Here is a 20814-nt window from a genome sequence, read left to right on the forward strand (position 1 = left end):
CTGACCTGTTTCACAGTGTATAAAACCATGTCACTACAAAGCTCAAGACCACTTATACTGAGGTTAGCGTGTTCAAGAGTAAAGGATAAATAGCTCCTTTGTCCAACACAAGAAAATACAATCTACTTTCCTTCTAGACAGCAAAGACAGGCTAGAATATCAACATCAGTGGATAGGATATAATCTAATTTCAGTTTATTTGAGAGAGGAGACCAGCCACTCAGCTAGTGAAAGTTGGTGTATCTTTAAGTTAGATTGGAGGATCCAAATCTGCAGTTATTCCAAACTAAGGGGTGTTGTGTTCCATTAGCAAATAGTATCTATTGGATAAAAATCCTGTATGATTATTTTTCTGGTCTAGAAATGAGGACCTGGAGAAGAAGCTGCCTGAATGATCAAAGGGGAGGACTTGCATTTCAAGTAATATTTTACATCTCTGAAAGAAGTTGGAGTAGATTCCAAGGAAAAAAAGTTTGGGTTTTTTTTCATAAATCTCTTGATTTTTAAGCTGGAAAAGGTAAAGAAAAGCATCCAGACTGACATGAGCTATAAACTTTCACAGAGTTGTCCATGTCTTGTGCCTGTCTTCAAAAAGACATTCAGTCATGATGAAGATTTCAGGAGCTAGAGAAATCACTGTTTTCCAGGAAGGCTTGCTCCAGAGGCTGAACAGTCTCATTGGTTTAGAAAAAACCCCAACCAACAAAAACAAACAAGCAAAAAACCCTAAAAGCCTTTCCTTTTTTCCTATTCTGAACCAGTCTGTTTAACTTTCAAATGCTGCTTTTTCTTATGCCTTTCCCTAGTAGTATAAGGACCCATTTAATTCCTAGTATCACCTTTCAGATAAACTAGGCTAGGCTAAGCAGATTGAGCTGTTTAAATCTCATGCTGGTGCTCTCCTTTCCTATGTCTACTTTTTTAATATAATACTGAGAAACTGAACACTAAAGCCACAGTCCCATGACTAACCTCTGTGCACCATACACAGAGGTAAAGCCATCACCCTGTTCCCATTTGTCTGTGATCATGGGACATTCCCAGATACTCTTCAAAAGTTATTGCAGATCAGCATATGGTCTCCAATTGTGCTGCATGAACAACATTTTTGTTTTTATATATACTGAATGCATTTTGTAACAGCCTATCTGTGTACATTAAGAAAATACATCCATTGTTTTGTAAGGATTGCGTGTCCATCCTTCTACTTTTCTCACTACTTCTCTGGGGTAGTGCATGCTGCATACTGCTATGTGCAAGATATTCTAGGCAAGAACTATGTCTTTATGTGTATCTGCAAAGCAATCAGTGTACACTGGACAGCATGATATTACTGATATTTTTTAGAAAAATCATTTAGCAAAATAATGCAAACCTTTATAAAAATACTGATTACAGAAAGACTGTCAAAGAAATTAAATTGATCCAGTAAAGGATGACTGTGATACTCTGAATACTACACCTGTGGGGAAACGTAAGAGCTTGTTTCGCCTACCCATAAACCACTGAGCAGGATATATGTAAGAAGACTGAGAAAAGCTGACAATATGATGAGGATATGTTCTCCTTGCCCCTAGCTGATTGAGACAAATATAATCTCTGGGCTCTATGATCAGCATTTGTAGTTGTTTAATTTTGTGCTAGTTGTGACCTTTGTGGTAACCAATAAATAATTCCTCAAGGAGAGGGCATTAAAAAGGTACTGTGTGTGGTATTTCCTTTCTCTGGCTGAAACTGCCCAACAGCTTACAGTGAGATTAATAGTAATGCTTTTGTACCTCACTTTGGAGAATCATGACAGCATGATTGAAATGGTGGTGCTCCAAGGTAGCAGAAGTGCCATAGAGCTGAGCTAAGGCTGATCCGCTCCTGAAACAGAACATGGGGAGTCAACAAATACTGCTCGTCTGCTTACGAAGCAGGTTTCAGAAACAATTCAGTAACAAAAGCACGTAGCCACACTCCATTTCAGCAACCACACTTAAGACAGTTGACAAGATCAAAATACTAGTTTAAAGCCAGATACAAGGCATTTATGTTCCAGACTTTGCTAAATATCATCAGCTGACTAAAGATTTTCCTGGAACTACATGAAATTTTGTAATGCAACTTTCAAAGTGCCTCAGTGATGCAACAGCAGAGGCGCACCACTGTGCAATAAAGACAAACAGTAACGTCCCTGGGCTAGGACCGTCTGTTCTGCTACTACTTTTTATTTTTAATTCTTAATAGATAGAAACACAATGGCTTACAATGGGTGATAACAAACTCTTAAAACCCCCCAAAACACAACAACAAAAAACCAACTGCAAATGCAGTGACGTTCTGTCTGTATGTAAAATCAGGCACTTAAAAAAAATACTAAGGTAAAAAAACATAAGTGAGAGCAGTGAATATAAAAGTGAAGTTTAGCATCTCTTTAGAATGTATTTTCTCACCATGTTTATTGTCCAAAACAAAATTGGCTTCAAAACGCACAGAGCAGGTGGGTTTTCTAAGTTTAAAGAACAAAAATCTATAGAATACAATTATAAAATTGAGAATCGTTAGGAGGTGCAGAGACTGGGACTGGATTGTAAGAATAGTTACTGTTCACCAGTACTTCCACTTCTGGGATCCAGCCTAAAGCAACAAGATGGGTTTTCTTTCCAAAGAAATGAAAATAAGAGATTATGCTAGAGACAAACAGAAAGAGTCTCCTAGGAGCATATACTATAAAACTGCACCATACTGATATTTAATTACCAGAAGCAGCTATATTAGAGAGAAGGATGTCCAGGAAACATTATCCCTAGAGAACGTGGTGTTGAGATATATAACTGAGCCATTTCACACAACTGATATTGCCTCCATCACATACCTCTTGAACTTTCATCACACAGAACAGCAGTATTGAACACTGAAGATAAAATAGGAAAATGTGATGCTTAAATTTATGTCAGGTTAGAGGAATAAATCACAGCTGCTGTTATGAAAACTACAGCTTCTGTTTTCAGGGATGTTTTATACATGTGTGGTGATGTTTGTCTTTTGTTAAATGTCTTCAGCAATTTCTTTATGGAGTCGTAAAATGGTAGCCTCCTCTTTGTACTCTTTTGTCAAACAACAAGTATAAGTGATAGCAGTCTAATGCTGAAACCTCTACCTTTAACTCAGCCATCCCTCTGCACAAGAGATATTGTTGTGTGATGTTAGAGTGGAGAAGTGGTTAACTTAATCAGAGCCTAAAACGGTCAGGATGTAAATCTTAGGTCTCATTTTTGTAAATTAGGAACATAAACATCAATCAGCTAAGCTTCCTTCCCATTTGTCTCGTCTTTTTTGATTCCCTTCAAGACTCAGCTGCAAAAAGGCATCTAGCAGTGCTTGGTAACCTTTGCACCATGAGCTCTGTCTTTTGAGAACTGCAATTGATTTTCCTTGCTATGGTGATTGAAGATCCAGACAGTGTCATTGTTTCATTGAGACTGTACAGCAACACCAATAGCTCAGGAAATGGCAGCTTAGCGAATATCAGAAACATCAATTTGAGTGATGTTCACTGAGGCAACTCGCCCCCAGAAATGCAGCAGCCCGTGCATACACACATTGCAGCAGAGTATTTCTGCAAAAGACAGGGACAAAATAGGCTTAATACAACATCACCCTATCTTTCAAATATCTTTGAACAACCATTTGACCACTTCCCCATCACACTGGAGGATTAGCAGTAATGCAGAACAGACAAAGCTGCAAATGCATGCTGAGATCTGCCCGATGAGAGCCTCAAGGTCTCCTATTTTGACTGTAGAGGACCTGGGGAGTCAAGAAAACAACATGGGATTTGGAGGACTCTCTGTGTCCGACACCTTTATTTCACAGCTTGGCCAGGATGTTGTCAGGGGACACTTCCTGTTGTCATCCCCCCCCAGTTCTCAGGGAACGCAGATTTTGGAAAGAATTTGACCTTGGTCAAGGGAGTTCCCTTACCACCACAGTAAGAAGTACCCTCAAACCTTCTACAAACCTGCTTCTACTTCACTGTGTCGGAGGGCAGCAGCCTGGATAGTAAAATATATATGCAAGTGAGGGCTGCTGAATCAGGTCCTAAGAACTTTGAATAGAATAAAATTAATTTTTAGAACTGAAAACAGTCTGGAGAGCAAGATTTCACATAGGTGATGTAAGAATCTGCCTTCAAGATCCACCTTTGTGTTCTGGTAGGTACTGACTATTGCAGTGGGTGGCCAGCCCACCGCTGCTCACTGCAGCATGTCTCTGAACAGGCTCTGTATGCTCTGGTGTGTGGGGCAGGCCAGGAAGGAGGCACTCCTACAGACCAGGGACCCTGTGTGCTCCCAAATGATGGGTGTGTGGTGAGGCAACTACTCCAGCCACCACTGCGGACAATATGCATCAGAGGTCCAGCATGATGGCAGTGTTTTCATACTTCATAAGCTAGGAATCACTTTATGTATGCTTATCTATACTAGTGTGAAAGTTTTTGTGAAAGCATTATTTCAGTTTTACCTATCTTCTTTTCTTCTTAATAGTTTAACAAGATTTTCCTTAACATCATGCATTCCAGCCAGCAAGAACAACCCAGATAGACAGTTTCAGTGTTTCCTGGTTTGAATACCAGCATCAGTAATACCTGAGCCTGAAAAGAACATAAAATTTTGGCACCATGTTTCAATACACGGTATCAGTTCAACAGCCTGATACAAAGGACAAGCCAGCAATTACCCAAAAGAACAGAGAATGATAAAGATGGATAGTCCCTCACTACATACAAGAATAAAAATACTTGGCCTTGGCCTAGGAGGCCTGAAATTAATGCTTCATTCTTTATCCTGGTCACCTTTTGCTCTTCTGTGGAAGAAAAACAAATTAAATTAATAAGAATTAGAAAACTTACTTGGCTTGGAAGGCATTGTTGGTTCCCCTGTGGTCAAGGTCATGACATAAGCATCCCACAATCAAAGCTAAAATTTCAATTTCAGTTAGAATCTCCTGAAATCCTGCAGTCTGAGAGCAGAAAAAAAATAGCAGCTGTAACTATCAGTAGCAAAAGGGATAAGTAATGGTAGTCCATCAAGCAACAGTCAATGTTGTTTTGATACCATGAATGTTTCAGTAAGGAGAAGATAAACGCTTTATTGTCATATTATATTCCCTGCTGTATGTTAGATGGTTAGCAGAATAGATAACGTCCTTGGAGTGATCTGTTATTATATCTCTGTTGCATTTCCAGCATGCCATTTCTCCACTACCCAGAAGGCTCTAAAGGCAAAAAAAGCTAAAACCAAACACCAACAACTACACACTAAGACAAGAACTGGAATTTCATATCACAGAAACACAAACCAAAATTGATTCAATTTTGAAACTATTGTTCAGAGAAGTATTTAGACAGATTTATTCAATCCTGAGGTCACCATCTTAGCCAGTCCCTACTGTCAGAGATAGCTGAGATGTTAAATCAAAATGGCTATAAAAGGAGCCAGCTAAAATATACTCTATGGAATTGTTACAAACTATTAAGGGGTTTGTTATCTGGGACATGTGAAATGAAGTGGCATGATTTAAAGAGGAATTGTCTCAAATGGCATATTTCTGCTGCAGATACCCACTTGAATTTGGTAGACAATTTTGAAAACTGATGTATTGAAATTCCCCACTAGCAGCTAAGACCAGATATGCCCGTGTGAATGGGGGAGCTGATCCTAGAAACACTTTTTTGCCACTATACTTCTCCTCATGGATACTTGCCATAGCAGTTTTCCTGCCTGAACTGCCTTATGTTAGAAAAGAAACACTACTGTTAGTGCTAACGCCAAGAATCCTGAACAGATCCTGTCTGGAGGAGGTGCTGGAGCCTGCGTGGGACACCACCTCTTTGGTGCTGTGCATCTTACCCATGGCAGAAACAACCTGTTTTTTCAACTCTTCAGAAGCATAACGGCATACTACCTGCAAAAATGACTGGCTGAGCTGGAAAATCATAAGACTTGTGTTTCCACAGTGCCAGTCTCAAATGACACTCCTCAATTAGCCACATGATCTAGTTAGTATGAAAGGAAACTATACAAAAGGAATATAAAATACATGTATACTGGAGGACCAAACCAAGGCTGAACACAAAATGTGTAAGAAATCCTGAATTCCATTGATTTTCAATGGGGCATAATTTCACCCACTGGCAAGAAGATAGTGAATATCAGTGGGACTTGATGTCCTTACCTGGCAGGAACTTACAGCCCACTCAGAAATGCCAGTCAGTTGCTGCAATTCCATGTGAAAACTCTGCTGTTCACCCTAAAGACCACAAATTCTACTTAAATAAGTGCACATTCAAATCCAAATAGCCTCTGTTTTTATAGTCTGAAATGTGGCTGCAATTAATATTTAGGCAGTACAGGGAGCCAAGCTCCCCCAGGTCCTCAGGAATGCATTTCAGTGGGAATTGAGGAAGTGCAGGACTTGCTACAAAAGCTTTATAATTGTGCGCAAAGTTTACATATCAGAAAACACAATCAAATATGAGGAAAAAAGATTCCTTTTGTGTACAATCCACTGGTGCACACAGTAACTTGAATATTATGAAAGAGGTTCTCCTGATTGCTAGTGGTATTGCTTTTTTTTAGTTTCAGTAACAGCTACCCAGGCAGAGGAAATTCTCTGAAAACTAGTGTTTTCTTTTTTTATATTTTAAACATTGCTCTTGTATAACAAATAATAATCAAGGTCTATTTTTAAAAAAGGGATTAAAAAATAGGTTTGTAACTGACAACATGCCACGTGTCAAATTTCATTCTAGAGAAGACGTTCATGGCTAAGTTAAAACAACTTAAAATAGAAGTTTTATAATATGAAATTGATGCTGTAATAAATATTCTTTAGCATAACACAAGCTTTGATTAAACTCAAGGATTCAACCTGTACTGCAAATGCAGGAAAGCCGATTAAGGAATTCATTAACAGTAGCAATATCTCAAAAATAAATGCAACATTTTATTTAATCAAAAGTCTTGTCATTGAATATATGAGAGAAATATATCATATTTCACTTAATAAAAACCATTTAATTTAAAACAGTGTTACGGTAAGGGGATATCTGCTTTGAACATAATGTAAGAAAATAGAGGATTACATTTCTCCATTTTTTGAATTTACACAGAGAGAAAAAAATACATGGCTGTAGATGACAGTGCAGTAAAATTTATTTTCACCAGAAAAGGAATGACCCATAACTCATGAGTGGCAGAGTCTCCAGTGAGTTATGGAGGTCATTCTTTCATGTGAGGAAATGAATTGCATTCATTATACCTTGCCCCACATTTATATGTTTTGTTATTAGCACACCAGATGGGATTTTAATTTTGTATTGTTTACTTGTTCATTTTTACTTTTTGAAATAAGTAACAATGTGAACTGCATTAGGCAAAGGCATTGATAATGAAGCCTGGGCATGATCCTGCAGTTTACTCTCACGTGATGTCCTTAATTCGCAGAAGCAGTCTTGCTTCAGCTTGTCTTCAGAATATTTGGGTGAGTTTGAAATACAGAAGCACAGCTTACAGGACTGGGCTTATAATTGTTTAGTGTCTAACTGGAGAGAGAAAATACACACTTAGATATACAGGAACATACCTTAGATATGCAGAAGGCTGACCCAGGAGTAGTTTAAGCTTTGTTGGATTTCTGTTGTTTGGCTTGTTCAGCCCAGCTGAGTTTTCCTTCTGCATTCAGTGGGAGCATGGTCGGGCCATTAGAGGCTACCACATTACAGATTGGACGTTTGTCCTGGTTTCGTCTGGGATAGAATTAATTTTCTTCCTAGTAGCTGGTACAGTGCTGTGTTTTGGATTTAGTATGAGAATAATGTTGATAACACACTGACGTTTTAGTTGTTGCTAGGTATCATCCTAAGTCAAGGATTTTTCAGTTTCCCATGCTCTGCCAGGTGCACAAGAAGCTGGGAGGGAGCATGGCCAGGACAGCTGACCCGAACTAGCCGAAAGGATATTCCATACCATAGAATGTCATACTCAATATATAAACTGGGAGGAGTTGGCCAGGAGGCCGGGACCACTGCTCGGGGACTGGCTGGGCATCGGTCAGGAGGTGGTGAGCAATTGCATTGTGCGTCACTTGTTTTTCCTGGATTTTATTTCTCTCTTTTTGTTATCTCCCTTTTTATTACAATTATTATTTTTATTATATTTTGTTTTATTTCAATTAGTAAACTGTTCTTATCTCAATCCACGAGTTTTACTTTTTTTCCGATTCTTCTCCCCACCCCACTGAGGGGGGGGGGTGCAGGGTTGGGGAGGAAGCAAGCAGCTGCGTGGTGCTTAGTTGCCATCTGGGGGTAAACCACAACAACATTACTATGCTATAGTAAGTCCTACCTGAAAACCCCCTAAAATAGACCTATTGGTTTATATTTGTGGTGCAGTCAATATTGCTGACTGTCATAGAGAAATCAGGAATAGGGTGCAATAACTGCACAAAGCAGCACCTTCTTGACCATCAGACCCTCTCTGATGGTCAAAGAATTTTCCCCTTTTTGCAAGTGAAAAAACAAGGCACATACTAACTCAGATGGTTCCCCCAAGACAAATGCAGTAAGAGCAAGCCTTGTGCTATTACTAGTCTCTTGACTCTCTCCTTTGTGTCTTTTTTCACAAGATCAGCCTTCCTATCTCTGGAACGGAGAGCAGCCCAAGTGGATCATACACCTGAACTTATTTGTGTTCTCAGCCAGAGCCACAGCAAAGCTGGGTGGGATGCGTGGCAAGTCCAACGCCGCGGGCACATGTATCCAGCCCTGCACGTGGAACTGCTCATTCAGTTTATTACCAGGAGCGTGGGCAATGAAATGAGCTTGGCTTGAAAGTCCTGGATCACCTCCCACAGACAGTTGCGTCCCTGTGCTGACTGCTAAAAGGATCCCGAAATGATGCTTTGAGAACCACGGTCAAAGCCGTTTATGACTGAGGCCTCGCAGGCTCGCTGGTGGCTGTTGAAGCAGCAGGAATCTGCCACTGTAGTCACCTCTGGCTGAGATGGAGCTGCCTGGTGGGAGAGCCGAGTTTCCCACCGAAAGAGCAGCCAGCCTGCCGAAAACCTGGCCTCGGAGCTCCACCTAGAGGTCCTCACGGGTGAGGTTTGAGGGCTCCTCACCCCCGGCAGCCTTTGGCAAAAATTTATGTAATTCCCAGCTGAACGGTGCTGCCTGACTCTTCCCTTACTCCTCAGAGGAAAAAGCTTTTCCTTTTTCTATAACTATAAAGTTTATAAAACTTTAAAAACGACCGATGCCTACAAGTTACCACAAGATTTCATTAGAGATCATCAGAAAGTGCCTGCTGAAACAACGTTAATTCTGCTCAGCTGAACAGCCTCATGCCCAGAAAAAGAGGTGACCTCTCTTTGTTGAACATCTCCACTTCCCTTCTCTCATGGCATACGGTACAACTTTGGCACGCCTCTGTAAATGCTTACAGAAGCAAACCCACAGAGTTACAATGGACCTAGCACTAGACAAACTTCTACCTGCTAGGGGACATCATACCCTTTTTTTCTCGCCCAGCACACAAAGTTCTGCCACAGAGGCAATGCCAAATGGAGGAGGACAGCTGGGAACTCCCGCACAAGTCAGCTGTGCCCTGTGAGCAGGAAACAGGCCACAGGCTGCCTCAAGTCCATGTAACACGGTGCTGACGTGCTGCAAATGGCATGGGCTGTGGGGTCTCCACATCGATGGACAGGGTCCAAATGCTGGCCACACCGCCGAGACTGGCCAGCAACAAGAACATAAACATTCAGTGATTAAAAATTAGGGAACAAACACATGATATCCCATATAAATAAATACTTGCACCAGTGCTATTAACATGACCACTTTAAGAATCACAATAGATTACTCTGGCCGTTAAAACTGAACATGAAGAAAAAAATGGAAAAACTTGAATTCTTATTTTTATCTGGAGAGAAGGCAAACCCAAAATGTAAAGCACAACAGAAAGCGTTATGTGCATACAGACATGTCGCTTCTCTCGGACCACCAAGCTTTTTATTGATATGTTTACAAGAATTGACTAGCCAAACATGGATTATTTCATGCAGTGAGGTTGCTGTGGGGTAGGGAGAGAGAGCGAGTAAGAGCAGTGGTACTTTCAACAGAATTTACTTGTATGCTGAAAGGAGTTACAGGTAATGATGGAGATACATGTTAATAAAACCCAGAAGGTGTTACAGTGCCCAATGGAGAAACAAGATTCACTTAGAACACTATGTTGGAAGCTAATCTTAAAATGTTTTAAGGCAATACCTTCTACAACTATTTAGATAAAGCTGGATAAGGTAATAAATATCAACATAACAAATACTTCTGGGATTCTATTCTTCCTTGTTCTTGTACTTCCCAGTTTAAGAGTCTGAAATAAATGTCAAATCAAAGAGTTCCAAAAGAAAAACATTTTTGTAAGATCAAGATCTATAATAACAAGCTCACTCCAAGACTGCCATCTGTTTTCAGTCACTTTAATGTGCCTGTGATATCACTGTCACTAAAACACTGTAGGGTTTTGCCAAATATGTGCTGCCTTAAATTGAATAACTTCCGTATGCATTTCTATTGGAAATGAATGAGTATCATAGCAACTGGAAAAGAAATCAAGTGTTGGAAAATGTTTAGACAGGTAAGGCAACGTAGCAATAAAAGCTCTTATGAGATTGTGTCTGTAGCTGGATACTTACAGTTAACATGGCAAACATTAGCTGGCAGACATTAAAAGCATGCCTCCAGTTGTGATACAAAACCATTCGATAATTCTTCCTAACCGTCAAAAGCCACCTACACAGCGTCTGAAATGAAAAGTACAAATTGTATCAGGGCTACTAAATGTGTACAAATGGACAGAGCAGTGCCAAGGCAAAAGCAGCAGATATCTGTGAAGCGCAGATGGTTACCTCGTAGTCAATTTTAAATTTCTGAACCATTCCAAGTTCCATGAACATCCGCAGGGCTGCAGTAATCATGGCATCTACATCAAGTGAGAAGTCATCAAAATGGATATCATCAATGCCAAGCTCCGACACCAGAGGGATGTTTGCTGCCTGAAAATGCCAAAGGGAAAGGGAAACTTCTGATTCAAAACTTTGGTCTTTTTTTCTGTGTCACTCTTACAAAAAACCATCCATACATCAGTTCTGACCTGCCAATACATCCCCTGCTTGATGTGAACGCCGAGCAATAAAAGTCTTCACCTGAGAAATATAACCACGTCAAGCTAACAGAGCGGGGAAACAGTGGGAAGAACAACCTGGTACGAGCAGGAAATATGGTCACCATCCCAACTGGAGCCTGTATGTAGACTTTAGACTGTGAGAGCTGACCACTTTACAACTACTGCAGTAACACAATATATTCTGATGCAAATTACAATGCTGTAATGCAAGAAACATCTGGACAGCCAGCAGCTGGGAATTTTAATTGCTACCATTCAGAAATGCAAAGTAAATATACTGCTCTATAGAATTTCTTCATCCAAATGTATGCTTATGAATGTAAAGACAAGTACCCTTTGCTTTACACTGTTCACTACACATTCATAGAACCAAAAAAAGAGTAATACAAGAAATGTCCAGCAGAAGTACTTTTCAAAGTAAAAGAAAAATAATTTTCAACATGCTGATTACATAGTAAGTCAATGAAAAATAGCAAAAGCCTTACATTTTGCTTTGTCCATGTAACAGCAGACTTCTGTTCTGTTTGTAAGAAAGGAATGAGCTTTCCATGCACACAAAAACATAGGAATGAGTGTGCAGGACTGGCTAATGCACACAGTTGCGCACACAGATGTGTTGTGGCTGGCCCAGTGGGAGCACCTGGGGGAGCCAGCCGGAGGTGCTGACAACCCTCACCAGCTTGTCTGCCCTTCCTTACACCCCTTTGGACTTGCCACTCATCTCCCTAGAGAGGGCAGGTGGAGGAGGCTGCATTTGCTGAAGGAGCATCTGTTCCCTGTCTCCCACAGCGAGAAGGCAACAGGTCAGGTAGAAGCCTCACAAAGGGGCTGGATCCAGCCCACAGGCCATGAGCTGAACCACACTGAATCAGTTAAAATTGCGTGGACTCAGCTGGTGTGGTACATCCAGCTACTCACTTGCATAAAATACCAATTTGTTCATGCAACTGTAAGTTCACTTTCACAGTTACAGCTTCTATGTGACCACCTTATGGTTTAGTTTTTGAAAACTTGTGTTTTGAAACATTGCACCCTAACTACAACAAGTTACTGACATGTAAAAAGCTTTTTCTGGCCAAAGGGAAAGTGCCACCTCGATAATTACTTCATGCAGAGATTAAGCTGGTTTAGCTATACCATCCATGTAAGAGAAGATGGTGTAAACCTGCCATAAAATAGTATTAACATTGCAGTATTAACTTACTACCTAGGTAGAAGAAAAGCCTTTTCAGTTCAGCACCCAGTAAAGCATGCCAATACCACAAAAAGTCATGGCATTACGCCACTGAGGTTAACTTACATAGAAAATACAACAAACCCATCAAGTCAAGTGTCATCTCAGGACACAGCTGAAGAAGCTCTGGAGCATGCAGGCAGAGATGTGAGCTCTGTTAACTGCATACTTACTTTGTCTGCTAGCATACTCATCCAGGTTGAATCAACTCAGCGGGGTTTTTTTGATAATTATTGAAACACTTTAAATACTTCTAGATGATCCCAACCTTAACATCCTTTAAGATCTGTCTGAAAAGCTATGTATTTACTTCTGAGGTAAAGAAAGAAAGAAAATACGGTTAGGTGTGAAACAGGAATGCTGGCCCAGAGACTGTGCTGTCCAGACCTTCAGCAGTCTTACAAAAATTGTGACTTTATCATTCAGCTAATCTTCAGAGCTTTGGGGGATACTCAAGATGCATACTAATATTTAGTCCATGAATACACTCATTGCATAGTAAATGCATTCTTTATAAAATGTCTCTGAAGGAAGAAACACATTTGTTCATCTTACCTGTTTGTTCCTTAGAGAGAAGTTTAAATAACAAAGATGCTGAAACAGAAGCACTTGATTGTAAGTAGACCTACTTGAAATTGTTTTATTGAAACTATCTTTACAAACCTACTGCTACATTTTCATTAACTTTGAAGTGAGCTCTGATTAAAATTTTCACCTTTTTGTCCTCTTAAAGGAAAAACAGATATTTTCCTTGCTATTTTTTACTGGAAACAAGCACTTTTACCAGCCTGTTACAATTCAAGGGAGAACACTTGAAGCAGTTGCTCAACTACAATTGTTTTTCCCTTTGTCAGACAGTGGAGAAATAACAACATATTCCAAATCTATTACAAACTGAACAACAGGATATTAACAAAGCAAGTCAAAACCAATTTCTTCCCATGTCAGTCTGAAACTTTTAAATATTTATGACGTTTTACATTCCTAAATTTAACAGGAGTGCCATAATCCAAAATAACTGCTGAATTAATAGCCAGGAGATAACATTTGTATAAAAGAACCATTTGCTTTACAACAGCAATAAAGGAAACAACAGAATTATGAGTGTTGAGACTAATTTGAATAATGTTAAAAAAATGATATGTTGTGGGGCTGCAGCAATATTCTGGCTGCACCTGGCATTGTCTGTCCTCAGCTTCTTGTACTGGAAATGCAGCAGTCCAGGGTTTATAGGAGAGCAGTCATTAAAACTTCATTTTTTTAATTACAAAGATATAAAAAATATTCATAATACAGAATATTAAAACATACCCATCCTTGAAATTTTGCTGCACTGCAGGACAAATTCCAGTAGATTTCTTAAAATAAACAGCAATAACAACACTCTCTTCCAGGAAAACAGAGGGGATGAAAGTACCACGACAATAAGAGGAAGGGGCAGGCAATTAAAATTCACGTTACAGTGAAATTATTTTTTAAAGCACCCCAGTGATTTAGAATCACTTAAAAGGCTTGCTTCCTTTTGAACATTTTGAAGTTCAATTTCCCCTTTCTAAAAACAATTAAGAACATTATACTCTGAAGTCTTTTTACGTTGTAGACCAAGCAACTTCAATGTTCTTCATCCTTGAGAAAAATTCACATGACTCTTCTGTAAGCTTATGGTAAATTAAAGCCAGACATGCCTCCTCTGGTCACATGTCCATACCCCCTGGTACTAAAGCAAAAATTTGTCTTGAAAGGAACCACAAACACAAGTTGGGCTTAACACACAGAAGGCAACTGGTCTTGCCTAATAAAGTACAAAGTCAGCAGTTACCAGACTAGGAAACTATCCCCACTTGTAGGCAGCTTGAAAAGGAGACTGCCATGCACCCGAATGAGAGCATAAAGACAAGGTCTGTGGCTAGTCCCTACTCAGATGGGCATGGGATGGGGTGGGATGGATACAGGAAGGAGGAAAAGCGCCTTTGTACTCCATTAGGGATTGGACACGGATTCTCCTTTCCTCATAGCTCTTTGCTATCGTGTAAGTTGCTTCACAGCCTGCTTGATACGTGTGAACAGCTAGGAGACAGGTGACTGGTTGAGCCTTACCTTACATCAGCCACCGCCACAGGGCCACATGTCACTAATGACCATCATACTTCCAAATACATGGAACGCCAAAGTGGCTTCTACCAACAATAAAGTCCCAGTTCTGGCCACTATAAAAGACAGCCCACGGGAATAGAAAAATCATGTTTCTGGTTCAGTATTAATAAGCTTTTGGGCTGCTGTGGATGAAGAAAACCTAAGAAGGAAAACTTAAGGAAGTGAAAGAGTCAAAGTTTTAGGGAAACTTTGAAAGGCTAAACACGTGAAATAAAAGCTACTATTTAATGCTTACACCTTAGTGCTGCTGAAGACAATTATTTTACAGTTTTAAAAGTATGTATAAAACATACAATGTATAAAATAGTTTCTTTAACATTGTTAGCATGCAACTAGATAACAAGATAAGTATTCGTCGTTTTTTCTTCTGTGCGCTATGTGTTCATGTGTAAATATATGACAGAAAAATGCAGTATAATACGCACTCACGTATACACAGAGCATTTTACAACATTCTCACTGTAAGGGCTGAACGAAGTGATCGCAATCAATCAACACAAGCATAAAGGGAGACTTCTGCTGCTCTTACTGAACGTATTTCCTGAATGAGAGACAGGTTTTACATTCAGCTTGGTTAATGTTACTGCAAATTACTTTCCTCTTAATCCTACTTTCAGTTTCTGTTATATACCACACTATAATGGCCAATACTGCTACTGAGAAAACATGCAAAGCATACCATCAAATGCCCTTTTACAAATTAATTTTAAACCAGTTTATAGTTATAAATAGTACAAGAATGATGCCTTAGAGATGGGTGAAAGGAAAGGGGGCAAGATTCCTGTCCTGAATAACTTGTAGGTGTGATGGCTTGTATAAGCTCATGATAGGTGTCTTGCTATTTTAGGATCTGGAAACATATCACCAGTCCTTCCAAACAGGGAAAAAACTTTATGGATTTCCCTAATGATACACACAGTTTTACAAACTAAACTTCCTGCGTGAGTTGGAAGTCTAGTTTTCAGTATATGAAAGCTATACTAAGCTAAAGTCTTCTTGTTCCAGCTAGTCAGATGTACTGCCAGTGGAGACCAGCAGATAGGTCCCATGCTGCCAGCATAAGAAATGGTCAGAGGGAGAAAACTCCTTATGTGAGGAAAAACTGTATCATGCCAGGAACAAATATGAAATAGCACTCTGGATATTTAATAATCTCCTATAGCAGAATTTGGTTGAGACAGTCTGGGTCAGTGGTGGAGAGAGGGCAATTTCAAGGTGGTGATTACATTTTGTCTCATCTTGCCATAATCCCCTTATTGCATCCTTATTTCCTACAAATTGGCACACAGTGATAGGCAGCTTAAGGAGTTTCTTAAACAGAAGATCCTTACAGCTCAAGGGTCTGATTCAGTATTACACATTATATGAAAACAAAATTTTTGATCCCATTTGATACTAAGAACACTGGACAAAAATATCATTCCACAGATTGACAGTGAAGGCTTACTGAATGATTTTGTACTAACTCTTCTAATAGCATATTCTTTGTGATCTTCTATATCCGTATTTGATAATGTGATAAAATCAGATATAAGGAAACTGACAAGTTCTTCAGAAAGCATTCTCCTTGTAAAATGTTCACTACCATGGAAGCTGTCCAGCCAAACACAGAAAACGCTGGACTGAAATCCTACTTTGGCTGTGTCAGCTTAAACTCTGTGCTTCAGTTGTACTACCTGTGTGGATAAGACATCGGTGCTTATTATGCAAGGAAAGCATTTTGAAACCTACCAATATGTATATTAGTATGGCTTTGTTGAAAAAAATAGCACATTCTGCCATTTGATATGCTCAGCTTTTTTCCCATGCGATATCAGAACTATTCTGTAACAGTAACTTCCACTACTGAATATGTCCACTTTTGATATAGCCCTATGGACAATGACATGTGGAATGGTTAGCAAGGGTTCCTAATCAGAAAATAGTGCCAGACTGATGGAAAAAAAGTAACAAGAAACTTGAATATATATAACACATATAAAGATATCCCATAAAATATATGTTCCAATGTAGCAAAAGAATGGCAAAACAATATGGTATGCCTCTTAACTCCTAGGGGCACTGTTTGAGTCAGGAGTACATGTACTATTTCAATAGCAGGTCAGGATCTGACCTCAGTTATACTTTATAGTGAAACTGGAGCTTCAGACAATGTGACATACGCCAAAAAGTAAGACTCCCCCTTCAAGTATCTCCTCACCTAGAATCTGTCTCAGAAGATTAGGAACTGGAAAACCTTAAAGGCTGATCATCAAAACCTGCACAGAAAGCATCAAAGTGGAGAATATTTAAATGCGATGCCTTCTTTATCTCTCACTTAATCTTCTATCAAGCTATATTGGAGACAATATTTTCTGATGGCAAAGCTTTTTATTTGTAAAGGGTTCTTTTCATGTATAAAGGCCTCTAAAATACTTGCTTATATTTATAGCTGCAGGCATCTTTTGAAATGTATCTTTATAGTCAGTTATTAGCAGTAGCGGACAAATTTTGCACTTCTTCATAGCCACGGAAGACCAAAGCCTGTTAAGTTCCAGTCTGACACATTTCTTACTTTCTCCAAAGGAGAAAGAATCAAATGTTTCAGCTCAGGGATGTTTTAAAGCCCAGAGCAACCCGGCTTTTAAAGGCCTCCATCTGTTACTGCAGACTGTGGATGGCATCTCTCTGCCCTTCACAACGCTGAGTTAGCACCTCTTTTCCAATGACCAACCGCAGCAGAAGCAGGACAGCGACATTTAAAGAGAATTTTATAATATTTACAGGAAAGGGGAGAGGGTGTGGAAGACATTTAAAGTGTGCACGTGTATTCTCCTCTGGATTTTGATTCCAATGATTTTTTAACATGATTATCACAGTAGCATTACTGCTGCCTTCAGGAGTGAAATCATGCAGAATCACAGAATCATTTAGGTTGGAAAGGAGCTCTTGAGACCAGCCATTCCAATGTCCCTGCTCAAGCAGGTCAAAAAAGTCCCAACTTTATTTGCCCTTCAACAACTTTCACCAAATTCTAACTCTCTGAATGAGGTCACTGTATGAAGGGATATTCAAATAACCACAACCAGAGACTGGAATGAGATAGGAGTGGGCCTTTAGACTCATCTGAAGGCAGCTGGATGAAAACCTGACATAAAGAGACCTCACACTGCCATATAAACATGCTTTGCCACCATCAGACCAGTCAGTCTCCCTGCTTCTGTGCGCCAGACTCTGTGAATGTTTTATCCAACAACTGCTCAGATATAAAAGAGATCAACAGTCCCTGTAATAGGATTTATGTATTTTAAACCTCTTCAGAGTAACCCAACAGATAAGCAGAGGGTTACAATTCTGAAAGCAAATGCACAAACTCTGCCCAAAGTCCCACAGTAGGTGTCTAAGCCCTTTTCTGGGAAAGGTCATTCATTATTTTAGTCAAAGTTTTACATCTGTAAACCAAGAATAATGCTGTTGTTGCATCCAGTTTCAAGATCTGCAGCTGAAGCAAGTATATATGGTGCATACTGCTTCATTCTCTACTGGCAAATTAACAATGTAACATGCAATTTAGACATGAAATGTGGAACAAAGAAAGTTGCATTTAGTCTTGTTTCAAAAGAGTTATATTTGGTTTGACCATTTACCAAACATAACTAGTGCTTAGCATGAATACTGGTATTTGCTTTAATTAAAAGAGAAACTTCACAGCATTAAGCAAGCTATTTATTCTGTTTCTTCTATTAGAAGAAAAGTAGCTATTAAGCAATATATCACTATCAAACATAGCATTTAGGAAATTTTTTTTAATTGTCATGCACTGTAGGCTTAGGACAACAATATGGTATTTACTTTCTGCTTTTGATATAAGGCTATATGTGCCTGAGGAAAGGATTTGCCTTCTTATAATTTTATTTTTAAAAGGACAAGGGAAGATATGTCATTACAGCATTACACATGCCATTTCCAAAGGTAAGCCCAGAATTATAGCTAAAAAGCTAGAAGTATTTTGAATGTTTCTGATCAGTCAACCAGTCCTGCCTGAACATGCCACTTTCTGAAACTGGGACCCATCAAAAGGAATAATAAATTTCAGAGATAAAAGTATTACTTTTAAATTTTTGTTACAAACTATAATAGAAAAGACACAAAATACATTATTCATGTTTCTAAAAATCAATCCTTGATGTTAAAGTTGTTTCCTAGTACACAGAAACAAAATATATGGCAGCCTATAAAAGGAACAAGAAATTTCTATTTTAAAAGAAGAGAGACATAAAATAAAAACAATTAATGGTCTGAGCATCTATTATTCTTAAGGCCAAAGTCCATAACCACAGCAGCCTAGGACTGGGGTTTTACAGGGCATGCACATTCAACACAATGATCTCCCGAGGCGTGCAGGGGAGTGTTCACGTCCTTTTGGCTTATGGTGATTAGGAAATACCCAGTGTGTCACATACTACAGGCTAGCAACTGTCGACTTTTTATGACCATTGGTGCAGATGAGAAGCTCATACAAAAGGGTCTATTCAGTCTCCGTCCCAGAATTTTAAACAAACACAGGCAGCAAACCTAGGGCAAGTATTTCTCTGTGATACAAAAGTGTCAGGCATGAAGGCTGCCATTTCCCACAACAGCCTTACTTGGTTTTGGTAGGCAGAGAGTCAGCTTTGTTGCTCCCATGAAGAGCAGAATAGGTAATGCAGACTGACCCCCTCATGCTTATAAATTTGGGAGGGCAAGGGAAAAGGGATACAAGGCAGCCTTCTCCTCACAAGACTATGTAGGAAGGGGAGGGAAGGCTCTAGCTGCTTCCTTGAAGACTGAGAAGAGGGAAAATCTGACTACGGGTGGAAGGAACAGGGTCAGGGTTCTCACAGAGGACGTGACATGAAGGCACGGGGAAGAACTGGCTCTTTTGGGGGCGAACAGCCCAAATTGTAGCCTGCAATTCTCAGCTGGACACATAGTGCGAGAGAGCACGTGAGAGAAAGAAATGAAAGCGTTGCCAAGAACAAACACTAAAAAAACCCCACCAAAACCAAACCAGTAAAACCTCAAAACCCCCACCAGTGCCATAATAGCACATACACTGGTATTACACTATTTTTTCCATCCCAACGTACTCCAGCAGCACTCACTGCACCCAAGCCAATCTGCAGGACCACTGGTTGCATGCCACCGTGGGGCCGTGGCGGTGCTGCAGGAGTGCCCAGCAGTGGCACTGGACGGTGTTCCTGCTGGCCACCAAAACTGCCTTTCCTAGCACCTGTGACAGATCAGGCTGGCAGTACAGTGACTGGTGGTGAAAGTTATGCAAATATATGAGTGGGCTACTGCTCCACTGGGGAGAAAGTCCTATTTCAGGTCTGCCAGACTGACAGCTAGAGCAAAATATTGTCAGGTAGACAATAAATAATATTGAAAACACCTTCAAATTTACAACACACATTTACAGAAAAACTACAGAGAACATTGCAGTGATTGGCCTTAAAATATGTTTTATCTTTGTCTTTTTCTCCTTAGTTTTTGTCAAGTTCTGACTGCAGGTGTCAAAGAAATCCACCCATCCTTTTCTGAATCCATAAATCACTCCCTAGGAGCACTCAGGACTGCCCCAAAGAGCATTCTCCAAAAAAACACTAGAGCTTCATTTTGCTACAGTTTAACAAGTCAAGAGGGTTATCCTGTGTGAGGCTTCTGCAGGGCAGACTGAACAAGGCCCAACTCTTCTCCCTGTAGCAGAACGTACAACCTCCACAGCACCCTTCATCCCACAAAGTACACCAGCAGAGAAAGCCTGAGCACCCAGTCTGCACAGCAGCACAGAGCTCTAGTTCACACACAACTCACAGCCTAATCACCACGTGTTTTCTGAGGAAAAAATAAAATATACAGATCCTGCTCTTTCAACAAAATCAAATAATAGGCACTTAAATCTTATATTTATTTAGTTCTTTACTTACTACCTATGTAATACTAGCTTTATAAATTTTCTTTAAACAAAAGTTGCTTTCATCTATCACTACTTTAAGGTGAAGAGCTTGTTTCCTGTCATTCATAAGGTTCTTAATGAAGGTCTTACAATACACATTAACTGGCCCCTATGAAAATGCCCTTATGATATTTGACTGATATAACTGTTCCTTTTCTCCTAGACACCTTGCATCTGCCAAATTAATTTTTTGACTATAACCTTATAGTCCT

The 20814-nt window shown here is 39.7% G+C and overlaps 1 protein-coding gene across 5 annotated transcripts in view; it reads right to left on the bottom strand.

Moving 5' to 3' along the window:
• PDE11A (phosphodiesterase 11A) overlaps nucleotides 1-20814 on the bottom strand; it is a 151850-nt gene that overhangs the window by 30016 nt on the left and 101020 nt on the right. For all 5 annotated transcript variants that reach the window (XM_069781540.1, XM_069781538.1, XM_069781537.1 and 2 more), the window contains exons 11-14: nucleotides 10960-11106; nucleotides 10747-10854; nucleotides 4898-5007; nucleotides 1779-1869 (exon numbers count right to left, since the gene is read on the bottom strand). In XM_069781540.1, coding sequence (XP_069637641.1) covers nucleotides 1779-1869; nucleotides 4898-5007; nucleotides 10747-10854; nucleotides 10960-11106 — 456 coding nt within the window. The remainder of the gene's footprint in view (nucleotides 1-1778; nucleotides 1870-4897; nucleotides 5008-10746; nucleotides 10855-10959; nucleotides 11107-20814) is intronic.

Source organism: Haliaeetus albicilla, chromosome 4 (assembly GCF_947461875.1).
Source record: "Haliaeetus albicilla chromosome 4, bHalAlb1.1, whole genome shotgun sequence".
Taxonomy (NCBI): Eukaryota; Metazoa; Chordata; class Aves; order Accipitriformes; family Accipitridae; genus Haliaeetus; species Haliaeetus albicilla.